This window comes from Lacerta agilis, chromosome 2 (genome assembly GCF_009819535.1).
Source record: "Lacerta agilis isolate rLacAgi1 chromosome 2, rLacAgi1.pri, whole genome shotgun sequence".
Taxonomy (NCBI): Eukaryota; Metazoa; Chordata; class Lepidosauria; order Squamata; family Lacertidae; genus Lacerta; species Lacerta agilis.
This window is the reverse complement of record NC_046313.1, coordinates 116,166,985-116,183,667: the sequence shown is the minus strand read 5'-3', so window position 1 is coordinate 116,183,667 and position 16,683 is coordinate 116,166,985. Positions and strand designations below refer to the sequence as shown.

The 16,683-nt window shown below is 45.2% G+C and overlaps 2 protein-coding genes across 2 annotated transcripts in view; one reads left to right on the top strand and one right to left on the bottom strand.

The window, feature by feature from the left end:
- The first annotated feature begins 89 nt into the window (after positions 1 to 89).
- Positions 90 to 5,946, top strand: LOC117042716 (zinc finger protein OZF-like). The gene is made up of 3 exons (XM_033142331.1): positions 90 to 166; positions 3,301 to 3,464; positions 4,422 to 5,946. Exons 2-3 carry the CDS (start codon positions 3,332 to 3,334, stop codon positions 5,900 to 5,902), a joined length of 1,614 nt encoding a protein of 537 aa, XP_032998222.1. The 5' UTR covers positions 90 to 166; positions 3,301 to 3,331; the 3' UTR covers positions 5,903 to 5,946.
- A 1,159-nt stretch (positions 5,947 to 7,105) lies between these two features.
- LOC117042624 (alpha-2-macroglobulin-like) overlaps positions 7,106 to 16,683 on the bottom strand; it is a 71,795-nt gene continuing 62,217 nt past the window's right edge. Inside the window, exons 31-36 of the mRNA XM_033142170.1 lie at positions 15,741 to 15,868; positions 14,695 to 14,785; positions 10,499 to 10,567; positions 9,690 to 9,792; positions 8,135 to 8,176; positions 7,106 to 7,388 (exon numbers count right to left, since the gene is read on the bottom strand). Of these exons, the coding sequence (XP_032998061.1) occupies positions 7,363 to 7,388; positions 8,135 to 8,176; positions 9,690 to 9,792; positions 10,499 to 10,567; positions 14,695 to 14,785; positions 15,741 to 15,868 (459 nt within the window). The 3' untranslated portion in view covers positions 7,106 to 7,362. The remainder of the gene's footprint in view (positions 7,389 to 8,134; positions 8,177 to 9,689; positions 9,793 to 10,498; positions 10,568 to 14,694; positions 14,786 to 15,740; positions 15,869 to 16,683) is intronic.

The window sequence follows — 16,683 nt, the reverse complement described above, 5'->3', positions numbered from 1 at the left end:
GACAAAGAGGTTTCTGGGATGTGCATCCTGTTCCGTTCTGCAAGCCTTTCTCCCCGCCCACAGGGGCTGGTTTGGGGGCAGGAAGGGAGCGGAGGGGAAACATTGCAAGATCCGCTGCTGCGTCCTCTGCGCGCAAAAGTCCCCGAAGCGCACTCGGCAAAAGCTGGTAAGTGGCGAGACCAGAAGCGGAAGGGGCTTCCTCTGTGTCTGGAGGGGGCGCGCTCAGCTTGGAGACGGGGAGGGAAGGCGCTTCTCTGCTGGGTTTCTTTTTTCTTGCTTCAGCTTCGCTTGCATGACTTTGGGGAAAGGTTACAGGTAGGTAGCCGTGTTGGTCTGCCATAGTCGAAACAAAATAAAAAAAATTCTTTCCAGTAGCACCTTAGAGCAGTGTTTTTCAACCTTTTTTGGGCAAAGGCACACTTGTTTCATGAAAAAAATCACGAGGCACACCACCATTAGAAAATGTTAAAAAAATTAACTCTGTGCCTATATTGACTATATATAAAGTAATTCTCTTGAATTTTTCAATTTTTCCCACGGCACACCAGGCAACACCTCGCGGCACACTAGTGTGCCGCGGAACAGTGGTTGAAAAACACTGCCTTAGAGACCAACTGAGTTTGTTCTTGGTATGAGCTTTCGTGTGCAGGCACACTTCTTCAGATACACGAAAGCTCATACCAAGAACAAACTCAGTTGGTCTCTAAGGTGCTACTGGAAAGAATTTTTTTTATTTTGTTTGGGGAAAGGGCTATTCCATTGGCCTGGGTGGGACACTTGGACCATGTTTTTTGGTATTCACACATGTGTAACTCTTTATTATTTTTATGGATATTTTTGACAATTTTATTAAATGTTAAACGTTAAAGTATCGTCACGGGTGGGACAAAAAAAAAAGGACATGGAGCTTGAGATAAGTTTGATTTATAGAAAAACTCTGTGAGTTGGGAGGTGAATCAATGATAAACTCAGCATATCTGTTTAAATCAATGTTTATTGGTTACAACTATGCAATCAGAAATAAAGTTTAAGAAATTCAACGATACAAAATTAAGGGAAAAATGCTGTCACGGGTGGGGCAATCATCAGAAAACTTTAAACTTGAACACTTCTGTGAAGACTACATGGGCGAACTTTTGAAAAGAAGGTCCATAAACTAAACTTCTTTTGTCTGTAGCTTTTTAAAAAAATGGTTAGACTGCACGTTTGGAATCTCACCAAAGTCCAGCGCTCATCTCACATTCTTATCAGGCTCATTTTTCATGGAATGGCCCGAAAGAGGTGTCCCAGCCCCGCTTGTCCTTACGGATATGGGACGCGTGTGGTGCCGGGGTCTAAACCACTGAGCTCCCTTTGCTCTGTTCCCTCCACTTACCTAACTCAGCTGGTCTCTAAGGTGCTACTGGAAAGAATTTTCTATTTTGTTACCTAACAGAGTGTTTGTTATGGGGGAGGAAGGGAAAGGAGATTGTTAGCTGCCTTGAGACCCCTTAAAGGGAGTGAAAGGCAGGATATCATGTCCAACCTCCTCCTCCTCCTCTTCTTCAAACACCTCCTCCTCCTCCTCTTCTTCTTCTTTGGAGCGGGGCTTGCTTGCCCCCTCCCCAATATTTTATTCAAGTTTGCACCCCTGGGGTGGAGAGAGAGATAGAGACGTGGCATTTGGGAGAAAAGGCTGGCAGGGAAATTTAAGCGGAGGCTTGACAGCCATCTGTCAGGAATGCTTTCATGGTGTTTCCTGCTTGGCAGGGAGTTGGACTGGATGGCCCTTGTGGTCTCTTCCAACTCTATGATTCTATGATTCTAGGTGTCTATCTGAAGACGGATGTGAGATGCAGAAGAGGAAAGACGTCCAGGAGCCCTGTGTAACTCAAAAGCTCTGCAGAGTCCAAGGAGGGTGTTGTTTCCCTGGATTCAAACTACAAGAAAGAAGATTCCACCTAAACATTAGGAAGAACTTCCTGACAGTAAGAGCTGTTCGGCAGTGGAATTTGCTGCCAAGGAGTGTGGTGGAGTCTCCTTCTTTGGAGGTCTTGAAGCGGAGGCTTGACAGCCATCTGTCAGGAATGCTTTGATGGTGTTTCCTGCTTGGCAGGGGGTTGGACTGGATGGCCCTTGGGGTCTCTTCCAACTCTATGATTCTGTGATTCTATGGTTTCTCCCTCCTGCCCAGGAGTCTCCTTAAAGTCACATCCATAAATGGGGGGAGGGGGGTCTGAATTCCTTTCTCCCCCTTCCTACTTGGAAACTGCTTCTCCCTCTGTGACTGGGGGTTCCCAAGGTAGGATGCTGCATGGCACCGAATTAGACCAAAGGTCCACCTGGGTCAGTATTGCTGACTGACTGGAAGCAATGTTTCTTTGGGGCTTCGCAGGCAGGGAGTTCCTCTCTCTCAGCCCTACCTGGTTGGGGATTGATCCTGGCAATTTTATGCATGCAAAGAAGCTTCCCACCTAAATCTGGTAGTCCACCCTGAGAACAGGAGGCTGGACTAGGTGGGCCATTTGGCCTGATCCAGCAGGACTTGGTGATGTTCTTAAGAGTCACATCCCTTTTCCCTAAAAGGGTGGGGGGAGAAGGAGGGAGACTGCAGTGCCAGAGTTCCAAGATGGCAGAGAGGAAAGGTTGTCCGGAAAGGAGAGGAGTGTTTTTTAATGGTGGAGTGAAGATGATCCTCTTTCAGGCATGACTGTGCTAGGGTTCAGGAGGAAGTCACCCTTCTTTTCCTGTAGGAGGAGTTGCTGGGGTGCCACGTAGGGAGGGAAATCTCTGCAGAGATCTGGGGCTGCCTTGGCTCCTCTCCCCCCAGGACATCACAACTTGTTTAAATTTTGGGCTCTGCATAATAGTTTAAAAGAGGCTGGATCTGCAATCCAGAAATCATTATCATAACTATCCGAGGCTGGGAGAGGTGTGCTGATTTCCAAGGGACTGTGGGTGGAGAAGGAGAAATGAATGGATGGGAGATGGAGGGGAAATGACACCCCCCCCAGCACAAATGTCAAGAAAGCCCTGGCGGGAAGGAGGGAGGGAGGGGAGCAATCTTCTCTAAAGTCTCTCACCTGGTGCGTGTTTTGGGTGTCCAAGGAGGAGGGATATGCAGAGCAACCCTGTGCAGATTTACTCACAAGTAAGCCCTGGCGGGGAGAGCACAGATTGATTTGGCATCACCAAAAAAACTTTAAAAATGGGGCTCCTGTTGAGCTTTCGTGTGCATGCACACTTCTTCAGGGATCTGTTTTGGGCAGGAGAATCCCTGCAGGGCCTCTGAGGCTCCCTTTGCTTCTTCTTCCCTCCCAGGAACCTGCAGCTTCTCAGCTCCTCAGGAAGGATGGAAGAGGCTGAACCTGCAAACCTAGAGAGGATGGAAGGAGGAAGATGGACAGTTGACCTGGTCAGACTGTCTCCTGCATCCCTCCCAAGAACCTCTGGGCATTTTCTCCCAGGGCCCTCAGAGACATCTGGTGAGTTCCAGGGGAGTGGAGATGGGGACACAAATGGATAAATAGATGGATGATAAAGAGGAAAACCTTTCCCCAGGCTTTTGAGTTTTAGGTGCTATTTCCAATGCAGGGGATTGCACAAGAGGGACCGCAGGGTCTCTTCCAAGTTTACATACAATTTGTCATATACTACCCTTCATCTAAGCATCACTGCACAGCTTACAATATAAAAACAGAAAAGCTGTCTTGCCAGTAGTACATGACTCAGGGCCTTAGTAGACCACAAGCTTAACATGATCAAGGGTCTGGAAGCCAAGCCTTATGAGGAATGGCTGAGGAAGCTGGGTATGCTTAGCCTCGATAGAAGGAGACTGAGAAGAGATAAGACGTTTTCAGATACCTATCTAAAGTGCTGTCACGTGAAGATGGAGCAAGCTTGATATCTCCATCTCTGGAGGGTAGGACCTGATCCAATGGGTACAAATTACAAGAAATGTGAATCCAGCTAAACAGTAGAACAGACACCCTCTGAAAGTGGTGGACTCTCCTTCTTTGGAGGCTTTTAAGCAGAGGTTGGTTGCACAAGATTGGACAAGATGACCCTCGGGGTCTCTTCCAAGTCTACATAGAATTGTTCATATACCACCCTTTGTCTAAGCATCACAGTAAATGGAAAAATACATAACAATGTAACAACCGAAACAGAACAAACCCCCCCCCCAATTTAAAGAGACAATTTTATTAGGCAAAGGCTTGGGAAAAGAGTAAAGTTTTTATTTGCTGCCTTAATTGTAACACTTGGCATTATTATAATTTGACATTATTTTCGCTGCATTCCTAAAAAATTGGAACATAAAAAGGGAAAGGGAGAACGTAAGGGATATTGAAATAAGGGGTGCTATTGTCACCAGATGTGTGTTATGTTACTTCTTCCTCTTCCTTGGAAGCCTAACAGGATTTTTTTCCCTCCCCAAGCAGCTGATGGAAACAATAGTCAGAATTCCAATAAGCCACCTGAAATTGTATCGAAGGAACCATTTAAATGCATGGTGTGCGGAAAGTGCTTCATCCAGAAGACACAGTTTACTTCTCACAAGCAAACTCACACAGAGGAGAAACCATTTCAGTGTGTGGAGTGTGGAAAGTCGTTCAGCCGGAAAAAATACCTTACAAGACACCAGCGAACTCACACAGGGGAGAAGCCATTTCAATGTATAGAGTGTGGAAAGACATTTGCTGATTCTGGAAGCCATAGAGCACATCAACGGATTCACACAGGGGAGAAACCTTTTAAATGTTTGGAGTGCGGAAAGACATTTACTGATTCAAGAAACCATAGAGCACATCAACGGATTCACACAGGAGAAAAACCATTTAAATGTGTGGAGTGTGGAAAGAGTTTCAGTCAAAGTAGACACTGTAGAAAGCATCAACTCACTCACACAGGGGAGAAACCTTTTAAATGTTTGGAGTGTGGAAAAAGCTTCATTGATCGTGCATCCCTTAGTTCACATCAAAGAATTCACAGAGGAGATAAACCATTTAAATGTGTGGAGTGTGGAAAGAGCTTCAGTCAAAGTGGACACTGTAGAAAGCATCAACTCACTCACACAGGGGAGAAACCTTTTAAATGTTTGGAGTGTGGAAAAAGCTTCATTGATTGTCCATCGCTTAGTTCACATCAAAGAATTCACACAGGGGAGAAGCCATTCAAATGTATGGAGTGTGGAAAGTGTTTCAGGGTGAATCAACTCCTTACTGCACACCAGCGAACTCACACTGGGGAGAAACCCTTTAAATGTATGGAGTGTGGAAAGACTTTCAATGATAGAGGAACGCATGCAAAACATCTACGAATTCACACAGGAGAAAAACCATTTAAATGTATGGAGTGTGGAAAGACATTTGCTGATGCTGGAAGCTATAAAAGACATCTACGAACTCACACAGGGGAGAAGCCATATGAATGTATGGAGTGTGGAAAGTGGTTTAGCCTGAAGTCAACCCTCACTTCACACCAGCGAACTCACACAGGGGAGAAGCCATTTAAATGTATGGAGTGTGGGAAGACTTTCACCGATAGTGGAAGCCATGTAAAACATTTACGAATTCACACAGGAGAGAAACCATTTAAATGTATGGAGTGTGGGAAGACTTCCACGGATAGTGGAAGCCATGCAAAACACCTACGAATTCACACAGGAGAAAAACCATTTAAATGTATGGAGTGTGGAAACTGCTTCAATCACAATGGAAATCTTAAAAAACATCTACAAGTTCACATAGGGGAGAAACCCTTTAAATGCACGGAATGTGGAAAGACATTTGCTGACTCTGGAAGCCATAGAACACATCTACGGATTCACACAGGGGAGAAACCATTTAAATGTAAGGAGTGTGGGAAGAGCTTCAGTCAAAGAGGAACACTTAGAAAACATCAACAAACTCACACAGGATGAAAAAGCATTGAAATATGTGCAGTGTGGAAGGTGGTTCATCTGGTAATCACACCTCCACATCAACAAATTCACACTGGGAAGAAACCATTTAAATGCTCAGAGTGTGGAAAGAGCTTCAGTGAAAGTGGAATGTTCATATTCATCAAATTCTTGTTTTCCTCCTTTAACAACTTCTTGTCATTGTTCAGTTGTTCAGTCGTGTCCGACTCTTCGTGACCCCATGGACCAGAGCACGCCAGGCACGCCTATCCTTCACTGCCTCTTGCAGTTTGGCCAAACTCATGTTAGTAGCTTTGAGAACACTGTCCAACCATCTCATCCTCTGTCATCCCCTTCTCCTTGTGCCCTCCATCTTTCCCAACATCAGGGTCTTTTCTAGGGAGTCTTCTCTTTTCATGAGGTGGCCAAAGTACTGGAGCCTCAACTTCAGGATCTGTGCTTCCAGTGAGCACTCAGGGCTGATTTCTTTAAGAATGGAACTTTAAGAATCCAACTTAAAAGGTGAAACTAATACATGAGATAGACTCATGACATGCAAAGCGAGATATGTCAAGCCTTTATTTGTTATAATTGTGATGATTATGGCATGCAGCTGATGAAAACCCCAAAGTTGACATTGTTAATTTGGGGTTCTCATCAGCTGTATGCCATAATCATCACAATTATAACAAACAAAGACTTGACATATCTCGCTGTGCATGTCATGAGTCTATCTCATATATTAAACTCCAGTAGTTAATGAAAACAATTGCTTACATAAATGGACTTTTCCACGATATTCTAATTTTACGTGTTTCACCTGTATAGATAGATAGATAGATATATGTAGAGAGAGAGAGAAAGAGAGAAATTTAAATCCATGCATTTTGTCAGAATTACAATTACATTTTACCCCTTTTCCCCCTCCCTCATTAAAGAGCACCTCTTTATTTTCTTGGCCTTCCAACACCTTCATGATGATTTCTTTATAAAAGAAAATATGAGAATTGCTGCAGAAATTTGGAGAACTGGATTTGAGATTGAAAAAATGAGAACTTGAGAGAAATGAAATTGACAGATCCTTCTATCCCCCTCCCCCCTCTCTCACACACACTTTGCAGCCATTCAGCATCATTCTAAGACATGAGTTTGCTGCTAAACATGTAGCTCAAGCCCTAATTTTGTATTGGATTTGGGCCAGGAGAAAATACGAGGCCAGACAGGTTAAAAAGAAATGAATGGATTCCTTTTATTTTCTTTTTCATCCAATAGAGGGAAATGGTAGCAGATGTAGAAAAGGATCTCAAAATGAGAAAAGGTGGGTATAATGGAATAAGCAAGCAAAGCAGAGAAGATTTTTGTTGGCTGTGTCAGGATAAATGCTTCCCTCTCTGTTGCTGTCCTGGTTGCTCTGTCCACCTGAGTCTGATGGTGGAAGGAAGATGCCAACAGAGTCTACTGGGGGCGATGGGGTTCATTCCTCACGCCTTCCCCTGTTTAATGTCATCTGCAGTGGAGGGAAAAGCACAAGAATCTCCTTTGGCCAAGCATTCAACCAGAAATGGCCCAAGACGTTTTCGGAGTCAGAGACAAAACATCTATATGGTGACCAGCCACCCCATAAGCCCGAGAATTTACAGGTTGTCCCCCTTTCATGTCCCTCTCCCAACTATCAGCCCAGGTTAGGGACCCCTCATCCTTCAGAATGGGAGGCCAGTTTTTATGTACTGAGCTGAATCCTAGAATAGGATCCAGAATGCAGCAGTCTGATTGGTCTGCAGGAGCCACCCAATCCAGCTCCAGGTGGAAGTGAATCCACAACCTGATTGGCCTGCAGGAGCAGCCAATCAGGTTTCCGGGAGAAGTGAATCCGCAACCTGATTGGCCTACAGGAGTAGCCCGGAATTAGCCAATCACATGGGGCCCATTGTGTAAATAATGTATATATAGCAGACGTTTTGCGGAAAGACTCATTCCTCGCTACTATGAGCTGAATAAAGAGCATGAAATTCACACTTGACTCCGGAGTATATTTCACCAGTCCTCCATTCTGCTAGCTGTTTTGTTTGATGCAGCTGCCAGTGTTAGAGACTTTGGTGCAGGACCCTAAATCATGTCCTGATTATGGGCCTCCACAAAGGCATCTGGGTTGGACACAGAAGAAATATAGGTGCTGGCCTAGAGAGGCCTTTTGTGGTTTCGATCTGCTTCACATGTAGTGTTGGTGAGAGGCAATCTCTGTTCATACTTTACCTGTACTGCAGGGGGCGCTGTATTTTGCAATGGCACTGTCACCTGGAAAGACAATGAAAGATGGTCAGGAAAGAGTCTGGTTCCTCCAACTTCCTGCATCTGTGCCAGCTGCCACCAGATTTTTGGTCCGGTGGATTTTTCCGGTGGGTTGGCTTTATAACATTGAGAACTATTTTGTATGGCCATGGGGTCATGAAGAGTCGGACACGACTAAACAACAACAACAACAACAACAACAACAACATGGCGGAGGATTTACAGGTTTTTTTGGGAAGGCAGTTTGAGAGCTAACTAAGAAGCGTGAAATGAACCTTAATGACAATACTGTTGTGGGTTTGGAGGGTCAGTCTTGAGTCCTTTCCAATTCTTGGGGTCCTGTACCCAGTGGGAGTTAGACTCTAATAGAGGATTCTATTGCTGAACTAGTCAGACAAGACTTTTTCTAAAACAATGACTTGGCTGGCCACTGAAGTGTCCTCCTCAGCATCCCAAAAGAATGAGGCAGGCTGTGAGAGATACAACTAACTGATGGTGCCCTCCAGGGTAATGGGTGGACTTCACCTAGGTAAGAGGACAAAAGCCAGTGTGGTGTTTGTGAACTGGGCTGGAAGCCAGCTGGAAGATGGAGACACAGAGTCATGCTTGCTCTGTGCTCAATCCCAAGTTATGAGTGATGGAGAAGCATTTTGTGGGGGTGGGGTGGGGGTTAATGTTGTGAGCCCCTCCATTTTAGGCTTAGCTTGTATATATGTGTGGTGGAAGAAGAAGAAGAAGAAGAGTTTGGGTTTGATATCCCGCTTTTCACTACCCGAAGGAGTCTCAAAGCGGCTCACATTCTCCTTTCCCTTCCTCCCCCACAACGAACACTCTGTGAGGTGAGTGGGGCTGAGAGACTTCAAAGAAGTGTGACTAGCCCAAGCTCACCCAGCAGCTGCATGTGGAGGAGCGGAGACACGAACCCGGTTCCCCAGATTACGAGTCTACCACTCTTAACCACTACACCACACTGGCTCTCCAACCACATATCCTAAAGACACCACAGCCTGCGCTGCCCTTCATTCCAAGGCAGCTGAACCCTGGAGAAGTGGCTGGAACCCCTGCAATCTCTCACTGCTCAGAGTTTGGGTGGCTTGTAATGCTACTATACAGGTGAAACTCGAAAAATTAGAATATCGTGGAAAAGTCCATTTATGTAAGCAATTGTTTCCATTAGCTACTGGAGTTTAATATATGAGATAGACTCATGACATGCAAAGCGAGATATGTCAAGCCTTTGCTTGTTATAATTGTGATGATTATGGCGTACAGCTGATGAAAACCCCAAAGTTGAAATTGTTAATTTGGGGTTCTCACCAGCTGTACGCCATAATCATCACACAATTATAACAAATAAAGGCTTGACATAACTCGCTTTGCATGTCATGAATCTATCGCATGTGTTAGTTTCACCTTTTAAGTTGAATTACTGAAAGAAACGAACCTTTCCACGATATTCTAATTTTCCGAGTTCCACCTGTATACTGAGCAGTTCTGCAGTACCGGAGCCCATTCTTACCTGTTTCATAGTAATCGTAGACTTTCACCAGGGCAGGCTTCAGGTGCTGGACAGGGACATCCTGCTCCACCGTGAAGGATAGGCTCTGGGTCACATTGTCCACCTGTGGGCAAGCCGGTTGGATAGGCTGTTATAAGCCATCACACACCCAGCAAAGCAAGACCTCGCAAGAGTGTGCCATCAGGCAGGCAGAGGGTTCTAGTTGTTGGCATTCCCCAAAGGATGCATTTCTTTTTTTTCTTTTTTTTCTTTTTTATTTTCCATTGCCAAGTTTTAAGTCACAAAATTAAGAAAAATCAAATTAACAAATATCAAGTCAATAAACATCTTATCCAGCCATGTACACAGACCTATTCAAGCCTATACCAAAATTTAATAAAATTACACACAGTACTCTTTGTTTGTATGTATCATCCTTTGAGCCTTCAAGGCCGGTTACATTTTACCCAAATCTTTTTAAATTAAAGAAAAAAAATAGAGGGGGGAAAAGAAAAAACTAGAATAGTACTGCTACTACTGACAATGATAATAATGGAAAGAGAAAAAGTAAAGAAAAAAAACAAAAAAGGAAGAAAAAGAACAAAAATAGAAAAGAAAAAAAGAAAAAATAAGACAAAAAGGGGGGGGGGAGAAAATAAATCTAAATCTCCTAATCCAACTTCCTGACAAATCCCTTTGTTTCTGCCAAAATTCACTTGAATGTTTACAATACAGCGAATTCTCCTATACATACTCTCCAGAACATTCTTCAGAAATTGATTACTAGTAACCAAAGGATGCATTTCTTGCTTTCCCATCTCCTCACTCACCTTCTCCAAATACAAAAGGACGTGGCTGGTGCTCACTTCTGTCCGCTTGACCTGTGCTTTGCCGATTAGCTGGAGGTGGGGATTGGGGGTGGGTGGGAGAAGAGAGAGATTTATTATTCCTGAGTAATTGTGACAAGTCACCATCTTTGCTTCTGCCTGAAGCCCCAAGGAGTGTAAATATTGTATTTTTTTAAAAATCATTTTTATTAATGTTTCCACTTTAACAAACCAATCAAATCACATTAAATTATCCAAATTATACATAAACATATCAAATAGTCCAAATATTCTGCCAAATTATAATTTTTTGTACTTCCCATGCTTCAATGTTGTATTCAACATAGTGCCAAATCAAGCTCCAACTCCTCGAAAGATTCCATCAACAGTGTCCCCAAACAATTTTACACATCACCCGGGAAGACAGGTGAACTAATGCCAGTGTACTGGAAGAAGCAAAGATCACCAGTGTTGAAGCAATGATTCTTCAACATCAACTTCATTGGACTGGTCATGTTGTGCGGATGCCTGATTGTCGTCTTCCAAAGAAACTACTCTATTCCAAACTTAAAAATGGAAAGCGTAATGCTGGTGGTCAACAAAAGAAGTTTAAATACTGTCTCAAGGCAAATCTTAAAAAATGTAGTATAAACACTGACAACTGGGAAACACTGGCCTGCGAGCGCTCCAATTGGAGAACAGCATTTACCAAAGGAGTCATAGGTTTTGAAACAAAATTTTAAAAAAATTCCTTCCAGTAGCACCTTAGAGACCAACTAAGTTTGTTGTTGGTATGAGCTTTCGTGTGCATGCACACTTCTTCAGATATGCACACGAAAGCTCATAAACATTAGGAAGAACAGTGAGAGCTGTTCGGCAGTGGAATTTGCTACCAAGGAGTGTGGTGGAGTCTCCTTCTTTGGAGGTCTTTAAGCAAAGGCTTGACAGCCATCTGTCAGGAATGCTTTGATGGTGTTTCCTGCTTGGCAGGGGGTTGGACTGGATGGCCCTTGGGGTCTCTTCCAACTCTATGATTCTACCAAGAACAAACTTAGTTGGTCTCTAAGGTGCTACTGGAAGGAATTTTTTTATTTTGTTTTGACTATGGCAGACCAACACGGCTACCTACCTGTAACTGGAAATAGGTTTTGAAGACGCTCGAACTCAGGACAAAGGGGAGAAACATGCTAAGAGGAAGGCATGTTTTGCAAACCCTCACCGTGATCAATTCCCGTCCGGAAACCTATGTCCCCACTGTGGAAGGATGTGAGGATCCAGAATTGGCCTCCACAGTCACTTACGGACTCACTTTTAAAACCGTGTTTGTGGAAGTTACAGGTGGGTAGCCGTGTTGGTCTGCCATAGTCGAAACAAAATAGAAAATTCTTTCCAGTAGCACCTTAGAGGCCAACTGAGTTTGTTCTTGGTATATATATCACTATATTTAAGGATCTGGTGACTTCTGTTTCAGTGTATCTGAAGAAGTGTGCATGCACATGAAAGCTCATACCAAGAACAAACTCAGTTGGTCTCTAAGGTGCTACTGGAAAGAATTTTCTATTGTGTTTGTGGAAGACAATCTTACTCGGCTACGAGTGATCGCCAAAGAAGAAAAGAAACCAGGAGCCTGTCACTGCAAGGATTACTGTTAGTGCTTCCAGCCAGGATGGCTATGCTTTGTGTCCATGGCTGGAGGCAATAATGCTTCTGAATACCGCTTGCTGGAAGCTACATCAGAGGAGAGTGCGAGGACAGTGAACAGTACACCTCCTTCAGGCAACTCCTACGGCCAAATGTATTGCTCTGCGAGTATTCGAAGAAATATTGCAACCAGGGCCGTCTTAAATATATGTGGCACTGTGGCGCGATGATCCCTCCGGCGCTCCTTGCACTCCACCAGGTAGGGCCAGGCACAGCGGGCAGCCGGAGGGCAGGGCGCGGCGGGCAGGGCACCGAACTCGAACTCGCCCTCCGCCAGCTCGGCCAAAGCGGTAGCATGACGTGGCCGCCCAGGGCGGCTGCGCGGAAGGGAGCCTCGCCGCTGGCAGGGCCGCTTTCACCCGCCTCTTCCCGGGCTGCGCGGCGCGGCTGTACAGGGAGCCCTGGCTGCCGCGCCAAGGGGAGCCTCGCCGCCGGCTTCCCCACAACAGCGTCCGCAACCCTAGAAGAGGTGGGCGAGGGCGGCGCTGTAGACGGGGCTGGAGGGCGGCTCCTCCGGCAGGGAGGAGGCTCCGGGCGCGACGCAGCACGGCGGAGGTGCCCTCCAGGCCGTGCTGCCCTTGCGCCAGTAGCCTCTATGGCAAGGACGCCTCTGGTTGCAACATATAGAATACGCTTATGGAAGTACAGTTAGGTCATCGGTAACTTATATAGTTTGATGTTTTGCAAAGTATTGGTTTTATTATTATTTACGGTTTAAATGTCTAGAAAAAGAACCTGCTACAGGAAAGGAATGCACAATGAAGCTCAGAGGAGGGGTTTGGGGGAAGTCACCATACAATGGAAAATTTCAATGTAATGATTTGTGAAATGTACCGTATTTTTCGCGCCATAGGGCGCACCGGACCATAGGGCGCACCTCGTTTTTAGAGGAGGAAACAAGAAAAAAAAATACTTTTCTGGTTTTCCTCCTCTAAAAGCCCTGGGGTTTTTTTTTTTGGTTTTTTTTTGAGGATCAGCTAAAAGATTTGCAGCTTTTTTTGCAAAGGGAAAAGCCCTGGTTTTTTGAGGATCAGCTAAAAGTTTTGCAGCTTTTTTGCAAAGGGGAAAGCCCTGGTTTTTTTTGAGGATCAGCTAAAAGATTTGCAGCTTTTTTGCAAAGGGAAAAGCCCTGTTTTTTGAGGATCAGCTAAAAGTTTTGCAGCTTTTTTTGCAAAGGGGGAAAAGCAAAGAGGAAAAGCCCCATTTTTATGGGGTTCAATTCACATTTCTGCAGCTTCTATAGGAAAGGGAGCCATTTCTACAGGTTCCAGACAGATACTCTAATCAGCCAGTCCCATGTCGCTGGGGAAACAAACAACCTCCCTCTGCAGCACATTCAACAATGGAGGGCGGGGCTGAAAGGGAGCCGGGACTCTTATCTCTCTCCCGATCTCTTGCTGATCAGCTGCTGAGCGGGGTCCTTTCAACACCCCCTTTTCTCTTTGTAAAATAAAAAGCATGATCCTCTTTTTGGCCCCTGGGCAATTCAGCTCCAGGGACCACCATTCGCTCCATAAGACGCACAGATATTTCCCCTTACTTTTTAGGAGGGAAAAAGTGTGTTTTGTGGAGCGAAAAATACGGTATGTGTTTTGTTTGTATGTCGTGTTTTTCTGTTTGATGTTCTGTTGTTCTCTTATAAATATATATATATGTAATAAAAATTATTTTTTTTAAAAAAAACACACAAATATATTGCTCTGCTTTCCACTGAACCGCATCAGCAAGGCCAAGAGGGGCTGTTGTCTTCTGGGCAGATCTCTATACACACTGCCCATCAGGGAGATCACTTTGGCGCTGCTAATGCAACTGTTTGAATTCATTCCCAGAGGTCTCTCAAGTGAGATGGATTCATAGCTGTCAAGTTTCGGATTTGAAAATAAGGGATCAGCAGCCTCACCTATCCCGGGGACAGTCACATGTCAATGGTGGGCGGAGCCAGAAGCAAAAGTGGGCGGAGCAGCAATGTAAACTCCAAGCGGGCTCGGGTTCGGAGCGGAGCAAAGAGGAGGGCAGCCAGCAAAGAGGAGGGCAGCCATGTGCTCCGCGCAATGGAGCCCCATCGTCTTCTTGTCTGATCCCATCAAAACAGGACAGGAAGCAGCAGCTGCTCAAAGGCAGCCAGGCTCCGCCCACCAGCTAACCCTATTGGCCGGCTGAGGGGCTCAACGGCAACGGATAGGGGCTGATGCAGGGGGAGGAATACACCCCCTGTGAGCACGGGAAACGGCTCCCACTTGCTTTGAGGGCTGAGGCTTTTCTCTCCAAGTAGGCGAGGTCTTCCCAACCAGTCCCTGGCCAGCAGGGGAGGAGCTGCTTCCATTAAAAACGGGAAATTTAAGGGAAATAAAAAATAAGGGAGAGCAGCAGGAAACTGCTTGAAATAAGGGAGAATCCCGGGGGAAACGGGATACTTGACAGCACTGGATGGATTGCCAACAACAACATAGCCAAGGGAGTTTGAGGGGTGGGGGCACTGCCACACAAACAGCCATTACCTGTCTTACAGACGATTTTACCGGGATGAATCCTGAGAGCATCTTCACATCAAGGATCACCATGTTAGAGGTTGGCCACATGCCAATGTAGCTGAGAGATCAAAGAAGAAGAAGAAGAAGAAGAGTTTGGATTTGATATCCCGCTTTTCACTACCCGAAAGAGTCTCAAAGCGGCTCACGTTCTCCTTTCCCTTCCTCCCCCACAACAAACACTCTGTGAGGTGAGTGGGGCTGAGAGACTTCAGAGAAGTGTGACTAGCCCAAGGTCACCCAGCAGCTGCATGTGGAGGAGTGGAGATGCGAACCCACTTCCCCAGATTACGAGTCTACCGCTCTTAACCACTACACCACACTAGCTCACACCAGAAAGAATTCTCACACCAGAACTCCAATGCTTGTCATCCCTGACCACCAGACCTCCTACAGCCACCCAATCTGGCTTCTAATACATTCAAAGCAAAGCAACGTGAGGGACCCAACTGTGTTGCAGCTGGAGACAAAATGTTTGTCCAGTTACTGCCTTGCGGAAGTCGCCGATTGTCAGGGAAACCTCCATAATGGGCTTGTTGGTTAGATAAAAAAGGAACATAAATTTGTCCTGTGTGTCAGTTTTATGTCGATTGTGTGTGTGTGTGTGTGTGTGTTTGTGTTTTAAGGCAGGTTATAAATTCAATGTTTTTTATTATTTTATCATTTTTGTAAATGGCTTTGAGGTTTCATTTTGTGTTGTTTTTTACAATCAAACTATATACATACAGTATAGATATAGATATAGATAGATTTCAACCATGGTTTGCCCCACAGTGTTTGTAGGGGCTTAGATGGGGCCTGTTCCAAATGGCTGGTTTATAATTAAGGATATTTTTAATGGCTATGACTCCACTAGCTATCCCGGAACACAGTACAACAACACAACTCGATTATCAAACAATTTGTAAGACAGTTCAAGAAACAGAGCGAAGTATCAACCGAACCAAGGACCAAAGATTCTGTGCTCCTGCACTGATGCATCTAGCTAGCCAGCCTGGGCTTTGTGAAGGAATTACCTGACATTTACAGCAATGTCAAATGTTTTGTGAGCTTTGGGTCCAGTACAAGTCTCAGGGACCGTGTACACCTCCAGATTGAAAGGCGAGTCCTCCGGGCGTGGATGCACGTTGTACTTCAAGGTGGTCTGGAAGGGAAACAGCACTCAGGTATAGGAATAGGAAGGAATAGGATAGGAATAGGAATAATTTTATTGGCCAAGTACCAACATACTTGGAATTTTGCTTCGGCTACATTGCAATATACACGTACCTTATACAACACTATTCCACTCACAATACAATAACACAGCAAAGGAACCCCACCCATAACTGGCCTCCCCTTCCACTACATAACTACGAAGTTTAACAATTTAATGGCGCAAGGGAAGAAACTGTTCCTGTGCCTAGCCGTTTTTGTATATAAAGCCCTGTAGCGACGTCCAGATGGAAGTAAATCAAACAGATGATGACCGGGATGCAAAGGATCTGCGACAATTCCCTCTCCTCTCTTCCTAACTCGGGTAGCATAGAGTTACATTTTATAAAATGTAACCATTCCACCAATAAGTCTGCTGTAACTCAGGGGTGGGCGGAAGGGTCCTTCAGGGATGGTCCATCACCTCTTGTCTCCTTTCAGGGGGAAAAGCAGCAGAAAAGCAGAGTAGGAAGATGTGAGACGTTTCTGCCAGCAGGACAGTGGAATGGACTCCCTTGGGAGGTGGTGGGCTCTCCTTCACGGGAGGTTTTAAAACAGAGGTTGAGTGGTCATCTGTCATGGATCATGGAATTGTAGAGTGGGAAGGGACCCCAAGGGTCATCTAATTCAACCCCCTGCAATGCAGGATACTCGGCTAAATGCTGAAGATGCTTTAGTTGAGATTCCTGCATTGCAGAGGGTTGGACCAGAGAACCCTCGGGGTCCCTTCCAACTCTACAATTCTATCACCTGGTGGCAGAAAGT